Source organism: Euprymna scolopes, chromosome 5 (assembly GCF_053919585.1).
Source record: "Euprymna scolopes isolate OS-2025 chromosome 5, ASM5391958v1, whole genome shotgun sequence".
Lineage (NCBI taxonomy): Eukaryota > Metazoa > Mollusca > Cephalopoda > Sepiida > Sepiolidae > Euprymna > Euprymna scolopes.
In genome coordinates, this window is record NC_136486.1 from 81,160,899 (window position 1) to 81,173,374 (window position 12,476).

At 26.5% G+C, this 12,476-nt stretch overlaps 1 protein-coding gene across 4 annotated transcripts in view; it reads left to right on the plus strand.

Moving 5' to 3' along the window:
• LOC145276886 (dnaJ homolog subfamily C member 5-like) overlaps positions 1–12,220 on the plus strand; it is a 125,035-nt gene extending 112,815 nt beyond the window's left edge. For all 4 annotated transcript variants that reach the window (XM_080128318.1, XM_080128315.1, XM_080128316.1 and 1 more), the window contains one exon: positions 10,641–12,220. In XM_080128318.1, coding sequence (XP_079984444.1) covers positions 10,641–10,826 — 186 coding nt within the window. In that variant the 3' untranslated portion in view covers positions 10,827–12,220. The remainder of the gene's footprint in view (positions 1–10,640) is intronic.
• Positions 12,221–12,476: the final 256 nt, after the last annotated feature.

Sequence of the window (12,476 nt, forward strand, 5' to 3'; positions counted from 1 at the left end):
TTACTGTTTGTTTATTTCTTCTGATTTTATCAAAATTCATCAAGTTTTTTTATAAAATTTTGCATCAAATTATGATAAAAAAACTGACTAAACTATTTAGGAGGTAAGGGTATCAGAAACAAAAATGGGAATATTTTCGGAACCTCTAAAATTCATTAGTTTTTGTACCAATTTCACCAAATGTTGTGATTAATAGTTCTTTACATTAATTTTTTTGTGGTAATTCAATTACTGCAATAAAATTAAATTAAAACCCTGGTTTGCTACCTCAGCTGACTGAAAATGATCTCCAAATTGGCAAAAATTACACTTGGTCACAAAATATCTAAAATTACATTTAGTTTATTCTGCAAAACATGCAAAAAGTTGTGTGCATATTTTAGCAAATCTGGTTTGTCTCTTGTAAAGATAAAAATGCTTCCTAATTATTGAAACTTTTCAGATTAGGTTTTCATTATGCACAAATCATATACTGGTGATCCATTTTTCACTTTAAATTTTTTATTTTATTTTATGCAAACATTCTTTAATTAGTTTTTATCCCAAAGTAATCCAAAATTGTGATCAATATTTAATCAGAAGTGATTGCAGGTACAAAGATAATTTTCATTATGCTCTAACCTATTTAGCTGTTTCAGTTCTTGATAGAGTAGTCATTTTAAGTTTCATATATGGATTTAACAAACTGGATTTATTGGATTAAAAATAATTTGTGTGTCTTAAAGTGTTCTTATTATTCATGCATTTTTCTGTAACAGAAATATTTTATTTCTATACTTTTTTTTTTATTTCATATAGTTGATCTTTTGTCAACATGGCTAAGGATCGAACTCATGACTATGCAATCCGCAGTCTGACTTTTTATCACTGAGCCACGTTTTATGCAAAATTTTTATCACTTTTAAATAGATCTTTTTTTTTTTTTTTCTTTAAAATGATATTAAGTTTGAAACGCAGTTTTTGTATTTAATTTCGCTACCTTATACCCTTTGTTTTGCTTATGTGTTTACTCCTTTTACTGACGAGATGTATTTTTTTTTAATTCAAAAAGAAATTTTCTTTTTTAATATTTTTCTGTGCATTCATGGTATTTGATCCTTGTCATGCTGACGATGGCTGATAGCCGAAAACAATCGTGTCCATGTATAACTTTTATCCATGTAGAAATATTTAAAAATAAAATTAAAAAATAAATACATTCTGTCAATAAAAGGGGGGGGTGATGCATTTATATGCAAAACAAAGGACAGGTAACTCTCTCTTTGCTCAGGTAGCAAAATTAAATTAAAAAAAAAAGTGTTTCAAACTGTTAATATTGTAAAAAAAAACAAACAAACAAAAAAAAACCCCAGATTTTCTGTATGTGAGTGTCTATATATATATATGTGTGCACACACACACACACACACACACACACACACACACACACAATCTGTTATTTTTATTTTTTTAGCCATATTAACAGTTTGAAATGCTGTTTTTTGTATTTAATTTTGCTACACTCACATACACACATACTAGTAGGCTGCCTGGCATTGGCTGATTCTAAAACCTGCTTAAATATGATATTTTAATTTATACAGATTTTGTATTTATTAGTGCCAATTATCTATTGATTATTATATTGTACCCAATACATAGTGATTTCAAAAGTAAAAAAAATAATAATTTGGGTGCCATTCACTAGAATCCAAACCAAAACATTTAGCTCTCTAGCTGTATTCACAACTATGCATATCAAAACTTGACAAATTAATGTATAAATGCACATGTGTAGAGTATATATATACTACATCAAACTATGCCTGCAAAGTTCCAAATTTTCGGTTATGATCTCTTGGCAGCCATATTTCTGGTTAAAAAAACAAATCTATTTTGTTCTACAGACCCAAAGAGCCCATATATCAAGTTTCAAGTCTGTAGGTAAAAAATTGACTGTTCTATAGAGAAATAGATTTACTCTAAATGTAACTCCAAATGCCATGCAATTATGCACAATGTAGAAAATATGCACAAATAGAACTGTGTATAAGAGTGAAATGGAAGTAGTCATTCATTAAGAAAACAGTGTATAAGAGTGAAATGGAAGTAATCATTCATTAAACAGAAAGAAACAAACAATGAATTAATAGAAGTTCGTTTTTAAAGGAATATGCAAATTCGTTATTCTTTTTGAAGTCGCAAGTATATGCATAACTAAGTATATAAGGAAGTTGCATTTACTTTTAAAGCAGAAAGATGGGTTTGAAAGAGGAAATAAAATGTTTTCCCCCATTTCACTGATCAGTATAGCTGCCTATACAAAAAGCAGTAAAAAAAAAACAAAAAAAACCCCACTATATTTGCCTATTCAAAAACTGCCTATACAAATCTACTTCAGCATATATTTATGCTGTTAATGTGTTTTTTTCAGATTATATGCATGTTTCATTCCCTTTCATCAAATTTTGTATTTCGCCATACTCGATTTTTTTTCTTAAGATTCACACAAAAAAAAAATCATGGGAATTTTCAATCTTACTACCACATCTTCCTGTATACACAAGATTTTTTTTTTTATTGGTATAGTATTATTTCATATTTCAATTTTTCTAATGTCTGTTAAATGCTTTACATTTTCAATCTAAACAAAAGACACACTCTTTCTCTCTCTCTATCTACCTACCTAACTACACTCTTTTCTTTTTCTCTGATGCATTTTTGATTGGATACTCCAAATAATATTCTCTTTTACTTTTTCACTATTCTCATTTATATGATTAAAGGTTCATCAGAATTGCATTTATTGAATCGTATTTGCTTCTGTTCATTCCAAATTTCTTTTCAAATGACAAGCGTTCACAAATTACTTTTTTTTTTTTTTAATAAACAAAAGTTTGTAATCACTAACATTTTGACCGCAACACTGACATTTGGTTTCATTTTCATTCTTTCTTTTTTACAAAGCGTTTTTATTGGATAATCTAAGTAATTTCCTTTGCACATTAAAATGCTTGTATTCTATCTTATCAGAATAACAGATCGATAGAATTATTTGTATTAAATCTGTTTGCCTCTGGTCATTGCAACTTATCAGACATGACAAGGGGTCACTAGGTACTTTTTTATATTTGAAACAAAAGATTTAAAACACTAACTTTTGAGCTGAAACGAATTTGTTTCATTTAATATTTTTTGTTACATTTTATGATATAGTTGTTTCATTTTTGTTAAATACTACTAAAACAAAAACGTTATATCACCCACGCATGTTGAATAACAGTGATTGAATGATGATAAAAATGACTGTTAAATAAATCAAATTTTCTTCATTAATATAATCGGGAAACAAATTTCATAAACATTGATATTTATAATTTTAGTGAAATCCAAAGACAATTTAAATAGTTTAATTAAGGTTTTCTTAAGTGATTAGTCATTGCTAAAAGTAGCTTTTCATTCCTTATAAAAACATAGTTAAACTTTCTTTGTGAAGTAATTTGTACATTGAAATTGGATATGTAAAAAATTAAATACAAGAAAGTCATGTTATCACCTTGCTTAGAATAATTAGCAAAACATTGAAAATAATTTATTTGTGAAAAAATAGCCTCAGTAATAGTATCATCTATTAACTGGAGAAGAGAAGGAAAGGGTATGAGTAGGAGGAGAAATTGATTTCATTGTGGACACCTTCTTCACCTCACTACACACATATTTCATCTTTTTTATTATATGGGCCATCACAGCTTGATTGGCTACACATTAGATCGAATAGTTGAAGGTCAAGGGTTCTATTGCATGTTAGGGCAATCAATGCCTTTAAAAAATTATTTTTTCTTTTTATTTGCGTATCTATTGAATTAAACAATGTGATAACATGAATTATAATTTCTTTATATCCTAAATGCAATAACATATAAAATTTCTTTAATTTACAACAATTACTTGTATTTCAGCTCATTCAGGAAGAAATCAGCAATTTCAGTAAATAGACATAGTAATGCCTCTATATGATTAAACGTTCATTTTTATTTCTTTTGACATCTTACACTATCATAATGCATTTTTTCTTATTCTTAAACAATTCAATATTTTTCATCTTTAATAACTACTTGAATGGAAAAATTTACTACATTTTGAACTTTTAAAATCCAAATACTAAAAGAATTACTTTACATTAATGAGTTATGGGCAGTGCCAGGTATGGACAATTAGTTTAAATAGATCTATTTCATAAAATAGTTGAATTCTCAAATATAATTATCAAGAGCTTTCTAAATACAAAATCAATTTTTTAACTTTTGATTGTGTTAATAGAAGTATAATCTTTCTAGAGACAGTTTAGTCTTATTGGATCTGAAGAATCCAGGGTCTCTTGGAGAATGATCCTTTTGGTTTTCAAGTGTATCCATTTTTTTTACTGAAACTGAGTGAATCAATGTTTCCACAAGGCCCTTTTTCATTATATACTTTGCAGGGATGTGAGACATTCGTTTTTTTTTTTTTTTTGTTTGTTTTTTTTTTTTTTCTTTTGAACGCTGAATAAAATGTCTTTTTTATATAAAGAAGTCTGATTTCTGTCTTGCCTTTATTTTAATTCTTTCATGCTTTATTTTTCTTTCCCTTTTTTCTGTTTTCTCTGTTTCTTTCATCTTGTATTTTCCCCTCTCTTTAAAACCGCTTATTTTGCCAAATTGCAAAAATAAATTGCGATGGATAGGAAAGATTTTGACTCCAAAAATTATTTCCTAAACACTTGGATGGTCATTAGCAGGAACTAATAGTTATGTTTTTATTTATTGGAGCAGACATAAAAAACTTGATTATTTTTATTTATTTTTTTTTTTTAGATAAAAACTTCAGCTTAACAGAATTTAAGGATTTTTAAATTCAATAAATTCTGTTAAATGTAACATTTTAGTATGATGAAAAATTTTTTTTAGATGTACACCATTTGCCACCAAAAAAATGAGATTCTATTTTCTTGGGAGGTGAATATGTGTAAACACCCTAAAAAAACATGAACAAATTTATTTTAAAATTGAGTAAGAGATCTGTCTCGTATATGAATTTAAAATAAAATGATTCCTCATTTTTGGAGCAATTAACCACTTTTTAAAAAAAATTTTCTATGAGAGATAAGCTTTGTATTTTTTTTTTTTTTTTTTTTTTTTTAGGGCAGGGGTTTATTTTGTTAAACATGTGATTTTACAATTTTTTTGATTTTTGTGTTGAGGTGAAATTACCAGGATTAGTGGTGAGATTAAGAAAAAGGTTTTTTTGTTTATTTTTTTAGAAGGGCTTACCACTCGTACCTAGGGTTTATGATAGGATAAGTATTATTTTTATAAAACTATATATGGCAGCTCAACCAAACATGACAAGGCACTACCACCACTGCTGCTGATGATTTCTTTATCTAGGCAATCTAGGCTCATTGTATAAGTCAACTCCTATTCCTGCTATCATTTAGCTAATGTGAACTTCAGTCCAAACTATGAAATATTTCTATTACGATTATTTGAAAAAAAAAAACAAAAAAAAATTGCTTTACTTACAACTTTCAACCGTGAAGATTCTATGAAACTCGAATATGGACTTCAAAAGATATTTGCAAAAATAAACTGTTTTTTTTATATTCCCACTTGTATCTAAAGAAAAAAAATTAAACTATGTACTTCTTACAAAGGTGTTTGAAATAAATCTTAAATAAAAATAACTGTTTACTTAAAAAAAATTTTCTTTTAACACAATAGCAAATCTGCAGAACAAAATTACAACCAAAGAAAATCTTTGTAAAAAGTAAAAAATGTTTTTCAGACTTAAAAGGGAATGTTAAAATATATACTTGTCAAACTTTAAAAAAGAAAAAAGGAAAAAACTGAAAAACAATTCACTTGAGTAATATCAGTATAGTTAAATAGTGTCTATAGGCTGTTATTTTATAAAGATCTGAATTTTAAGTGTATTCATTAGAATATAAATTTGCTCTATCTACACAGAACATGGGATTTTAAACACAAAAAACTATATCATCGTTGTCCTTTTATTCACAAAACTCTGTACTTGTAACCATAATGGAAGTAGTAAAGTGGTTATAATCTTGCAGATAATTCTCACTTGGTAATTATACTTCAGTAATTATATAACATTTTTTTTATATAAATAAAAAAACAATCACAGCATTTCAACACCTAGTCCCCCACCCCCATCACGAAAAACCATTTGACAGTTCTATTTCTAGCATAAATATACCTCACATAGGTGTAATTGCATTTCTGTTCCTCCTCTTTGTTTTTTCTTATTTTTTAATATATTTTCTTTGATTATTTCTGATAAAAAATGAAGGGCATTTAAAATATTAAATAATAAAATAAAATTAGTAAAATAACATTGTTTTATACTTGAAACACCAAACATTTTCAAAATAGATCTTTAGAAGCATATGTACAATACTAAATAAATTTATGTAAATATATCAGTCTTGCTTCCAGTGCTGATATCTTTGAATCTCTGTTCCAAATTTGATAAGAATAAAGTTCCTGAAGTTCTATAGAATCTACTTTTTGATAAATTTATTAAATACAAAATTTATTTTAGCATTGCTTTTAAATTCTGAAATTTATGAATTAATTAAGCAAAAGATATGGTTTGCTTGAAATTTTTTTTTAATTCACAATATGAATTCTCTATTGACAAATTGCAGTGAGTATTTGTATAGGTCTTGAGACTAAGTTAAGCCACTGTGTAAAATATTTAAAAAAATGTTTCATTATTTAAAAATTTACCTTTCAAGTTTTGCTATTTAGCAAGTGTTTATTAGCTTTTGGATAACCTTTGCATTCTCTTTCACATTGCTGTTCATACGCTGCACCTGCTCCAAACTTGTATATGTGTAATCCTCATCACTTTTCAAACAATATTTCTGGCATTAAATAAACAAAATTTGGGAAGAATATTCATCTAAAAGTAGATAAACTGAATAATTAAGTCTGCAACTCTTTAAAAAATCTTTTTAATTCAAACATTTCTCCTAACCTCAAATTCATAATCTAAGTTATGTTTCATGTCAACTGTTTTCTGTTTTGATTATAATCTGATAAACTAACAATAGTTAAACCATGAATTGCATTAACACAATGGGCACTATTTCAAGAATAATTACAAGAATCTGTATATTCTAAGTCAAAACAATATTCAGTACAATTTTTACTTATGTGATTAAAAATGTTTTTCTTAGAATCTTTCCAAATTTGTTTGTTGAATAGCCTTGTACAGTATTTGCATATGTTTATTAATTTAAAAAAATATCCGAAAATAACATGTTTGCAATACTTTTAGTGGGTAAATCAATATACATCACTCTAGTTACATAATTGGATTTATATGCTATATTTTAGGTATATATTAAGGCTGGCTCCAAATAAATCAATGCTCAAGAAATTTGTATTTGTTATGTACAGCTGCTTCTGCATGCAATTCATCCTCTTATTCATTTGATATCGTCTTTGGTAGAAATTAAAAACTTCTCACTACATTTGCATTTTGTGTTGAAGGTGAATGCATGTTTGTACATGAGAAATTAAGAGGAAATCATTTTTAAAAAAAAATTTTGCTCCATTTTGTATACAATAAAACTCTTCAATTTATAGTACTGTATAATCGTCTTTTACACTGAACTAATATATTTTTCTGATGATGAACATTTTATACTACTAATATTTTGATAACGGATACTCAACAGATATTGTACTTAAAATTCTTTCACCATTTCTACAAGTTGATGATTTCATTCTTTCTTTCATAGTTGAATTTGTATATTAATAGAGCCAGCGTTGGCCAGATACCAAATATATTGAAAATAAATAATTTTATTTCATACTCAATGTGTTGAAATTTTTGTAACGTGATTTAGCCGCATCCTTGGCAACGATAAGCACCACTGTAATTTCTATGATTTTGATAGAATCTGCAGCAACACAATTTTTAAGGGCAGTTTCAAAGAAAGCACATTTTTAAATTATAAATATTTTTTAATATCTTATAGATTCTGCTTCCCCAGTTTTTTCTATCTGGTGCACTCTTTTAAAACATAATTTGTCACATTTCAAAATATCAAATCTTCTCTATATTTAGAGATAGAACATGTTGCATTGTAAATAATAAATTCCTAACAAATAAAGCAGATGACATGACCAGAAATAAAAACCAGAATCTTGAGTTCTTCAGTTTGACATTCTACCAGCTGAACTATTCAAACTTTCTTATAAATAGAGCTTAAAACATCCTAAGAAAATATCGATTTGATATCACATCATGTTTCAAAACATGAATTCAAACACAAGGAATGAATAAACATTATCAATAGTCTTGAAATTATTTTAATAGTCTAAAACAATTTCTTTTGTTTTTAACTACATATTAGCATTGAAAACAATATGTACTAGAATTTGGGTTTATGATTCTAGATACCAGTTTCCTAATCTAAAGAGTAGCAAACATTGATGTTATTGTTTTTTTTGTTTTTTTTTCCTTTCCCTATGCAAAACTTAGTTACATTCTGTGAAGCCAAAAGCAAGAATTTTTCTCTACAAAACAACCAAACACCATGAATAAATATTTGAAGGTATAAAGGACTTGATGCATAAAAACTTTTATGAAAATGACCGGATTCTACATTAAATAATCCAGAAAGGATTGATATGCCAAAAAACACAACTAAATAAAACTATGATTCTGGTTTATTAAGTAAAATTACTGAAAATCAGTGTTTATTGATCATCTTTTTTTCTTTTATTTATTTTTTTTTTAATCCTCAAATTACAGTCAACTAAAGCAATAAGCCATAAATATAAATTTAAAAAGTTTTGGTAAAAATTATTTAATTTTTCAACATACTTTACATACATATATTTCCTTAAGTTGTTGCCAAGGAAAGAAATATTGTAATTTTGTTTTGAAATCATAAATAAAAAAATGTAACAGAAAATTAATGTTGCAGAGTAATATTCTAAATAAGCTTAAAAACTATAAAATAATAGAGCAGTGCTATTTAGAAAATATGTGAGCAAAGTTTATGCAGAATCTTTCAATGGTTATGTGATAATGTCTGTATCATAGAATTAAGTTCATTGTTAGTATATCTAACATCATATTCTTTATCTTTTGCTGTGTTGATGGCAAAAAACAATGAACTAGTGATAAATTTCTATATCTATATTACAGATTTGAAGAGCTAAAATGTAACATTTGGCTTACTTATCTGGCATTTTCTACATGAGCTTTAATTTTCAAACATCTTTAGTCATCGTAATTCTGTAAGCATACAAAATTGAATATATACTGGGAGAGAGGGCATTGCACTGGCTTTCATCTATCAGAGAAATATATTTGAATTTCAGTAATATATACAAGTGTCAGTTAATGGTGTTAAGTGTAAACACCAATATATATAACATTTGTTTTTGTTTGCAAAAAACTAGATCAATGGAATATTATGAGGATTCTATGAGTGTTTAAGATGATAATAAGCAATAATAATGATAATAAAAATAAGCAATAATAATGAGGATAATAATAAGAATGATGATGATGATAAATAAGCAATAATAATAAAAATAATAATAATGGTGATAATAAGCAATGATGATGATAATAAGCAATAAAAATAATAATAATGATAATAATAAGCAATAAAAATAATAATAATGATAATAATAAGCAATAAAAATAATAAGTGATGATAAGTGATAATAAAAATAAGCAATAGTAATAATAAAAAGCAATAATGATGATGAGTATGATGAGCAATAATGATAATAAAAATAAGCAATAGTAATGATGATAATAAGCAATAGTAATGATGATAATAAGCAATAATAGTATAATGATGAGGATGATAATAATAATAATATGAAATAAGTATTTACATGTTTTCATCTTAGCTCTTGTCATTTTCACATTTCATTTACTACCGTCATATCTTCATAACCTGTGAATTTCAAACTGAACCTCCTTTGAATCTCCATGTTTATAATGATAAAAATTTATCCTCAGTTGTTCTATTAGACAGTCAACTGGATAACATTTCTTATGATATAATTTAGAAGTTGTAAATTCAATCTCTAAGAACATAATAAAATGAATTGATACAAAACTAAAAATCATAGAATGCAAGATCAGAGCAGTTAAATAAGATATTCAGTTTGAAATCGAAAGGGTTTTTTTTATTTTTATTTTTTTTTTTTTTAATGTATATGACCCGAAGCAACAGAAGGCCAGGGAGAGAGCAGCTAAAACGTTTGCACATAACAATAACCAAGATGAAGAAACCTGTAAAAACCTTCACTCAGAAATAGTGTCAAATAATAAAGAATTTAAAATTTTTCCACTTCAATAAAAACATATCCAATATGTATATTTCTTAAAATGGAGAAGAAAAAAAAAAAAAAGCAGATTAAGAAAAACAAAGTAAAATGCATCATTAGTAGTGGAAATGGATCACACAGATTGAGCTGATATTAGTCAATTGTTTGGATAAATTTTTTTTTTATATTTGTTACTCTTGCTTAGCTTTTAGTTTTCTTTGTTGTGCATTTGTCTGTTTTTTTCTACCTATGAATCAATTAGTCACATTCGTTTTTAATATATATTTGTAGGAAGAACTGAGTAGCGAATCTGCAGAAACTTCCCCTGTTACTGCACAGCCAACTTCAAGTGTTCAACCAAGTGAAGAACCAGGAGCTGATGAGGCTGCTGGCAATGTCACAGAAACCACAGTTCTCAGCCAAGAAAGCAAACCAAGCTATGGTGCTGATGGGGCCATTATTTTACCAGAATCTTAGAAATCTACCCAAGTGATATGCACAAATGTTGAATGGCAAATGAATTGCAAATTTTTGAAAAGCTATTTTCAAACGTGTAATTCGACTGTTCAGCATATCTGTTACTCCTTCACTTCCTCTTTTAATAATTTTTGAGGAATTCTCATTTCCTCTCTTCATTTATTACATTGTTATTTTTAAAATGTCATTTAAGGGTGTTTCAATGAAGCAAGTTGAATCATGATTAAAAAGTTTTTCACATTTGAGTTTTAATTTCTTTTCTTTAATATTTATTCTATGTTGTTGGGAAACCATGATAATAACATAATGCTTTTTAATTGCTCAAATCAGTTTTCATATTAAAGGTGAATCTAAATTAAACACTGAAATGTATTTCATTTGTATTATTCATTTATTGGGCCTTTGCATATTTTTGGTTTTAATGATTTTTAATGGTTTTTTAAGATAAATTAATTTATAGTTGCCTTTTTTCTTTTTTTTTCCTAATTCTTTCGCATTGACTAATCAACATGATTTTGATTTGGAAACTTCAAAAATAAAGCAACAACAAATTTCAGATGAAAGAAAAATATCAATGTCTAAATATATACACCTGTACACCAGATTATTATAATTGTAATGTCACCTTTTTAGTGCGGTAATTTTTTTTTACCAATATATATATATTAAAATTCTGGTATATCGAACTGGCATTAACAATATTCTAAAGTGTTTTACTATAATGCAATTGTTAGCTATGCATTTTAAAACTAAACCCCAAAAGATAATTAATAATACAATGTAATAACGAACTTCTAGAATTTTTTTCAGTGAGCAATTCTGGATTAAATCAAAAATGACATTTTCTTGTTAAAATTGAAAACCATAAAATTCTTCCATTTACTATACGTCTTTATTAATTTGATAACAAAAGCAAACATTTTTGTGTCTGTATAGCATCGTATTCACAAGTACACACACCAAAATCTTGCTGATTTTGTCTATGAACTTAAGAGAATTCATAATTATTTTGGAATTTATTTCCTTGAAACTCTTTGGATCGTGAATATAAAAAAAAAATTGTAAAATAATTTAGTATAATTGTAAGATAGCGTAATTAAAGTTACCTGTTTTCTTTTTCTTATGTAATTTCTTTTCTTAGAGAATATAGTCTTTTAGTTGTAAGATTTTCATTATGATAAATTTTACTTTCTCTTTTGAAAGAACAGAAAACATTAACATTAAATACACTTTCATTTAGTGCTGAATTTTACTTTAAAAAATTATAATTCCCTTTTATTTTTTCAATTATATTTTATGTTGTACATTTTTCTTGCAACCTTTTTCTTTCTTTTAAATAACCTGTCATTTATGTGATATATTAAATACTGTCAAATAAAAATTACCATTGAAAATGCTCGTCTGTTTTTTAATTTTTAATTCATCTAATAGAATATTTATTTGGAAAAAAACAAAGTTATGTTCATACAACATTTTCTTATGCTGTGAATTTGCGTAGAACGTTTTCTTTTAACATCACTCTTTACTAATTAAATTGGTTTTATATAATGTTGGTTTAATCAATTATTGTTAAATAAAATCATCTTAGATGCAAAATGTATAGTATTTCTTTTTTAAATTTATACACCTTAAATCTGTAATGTGGTTAAC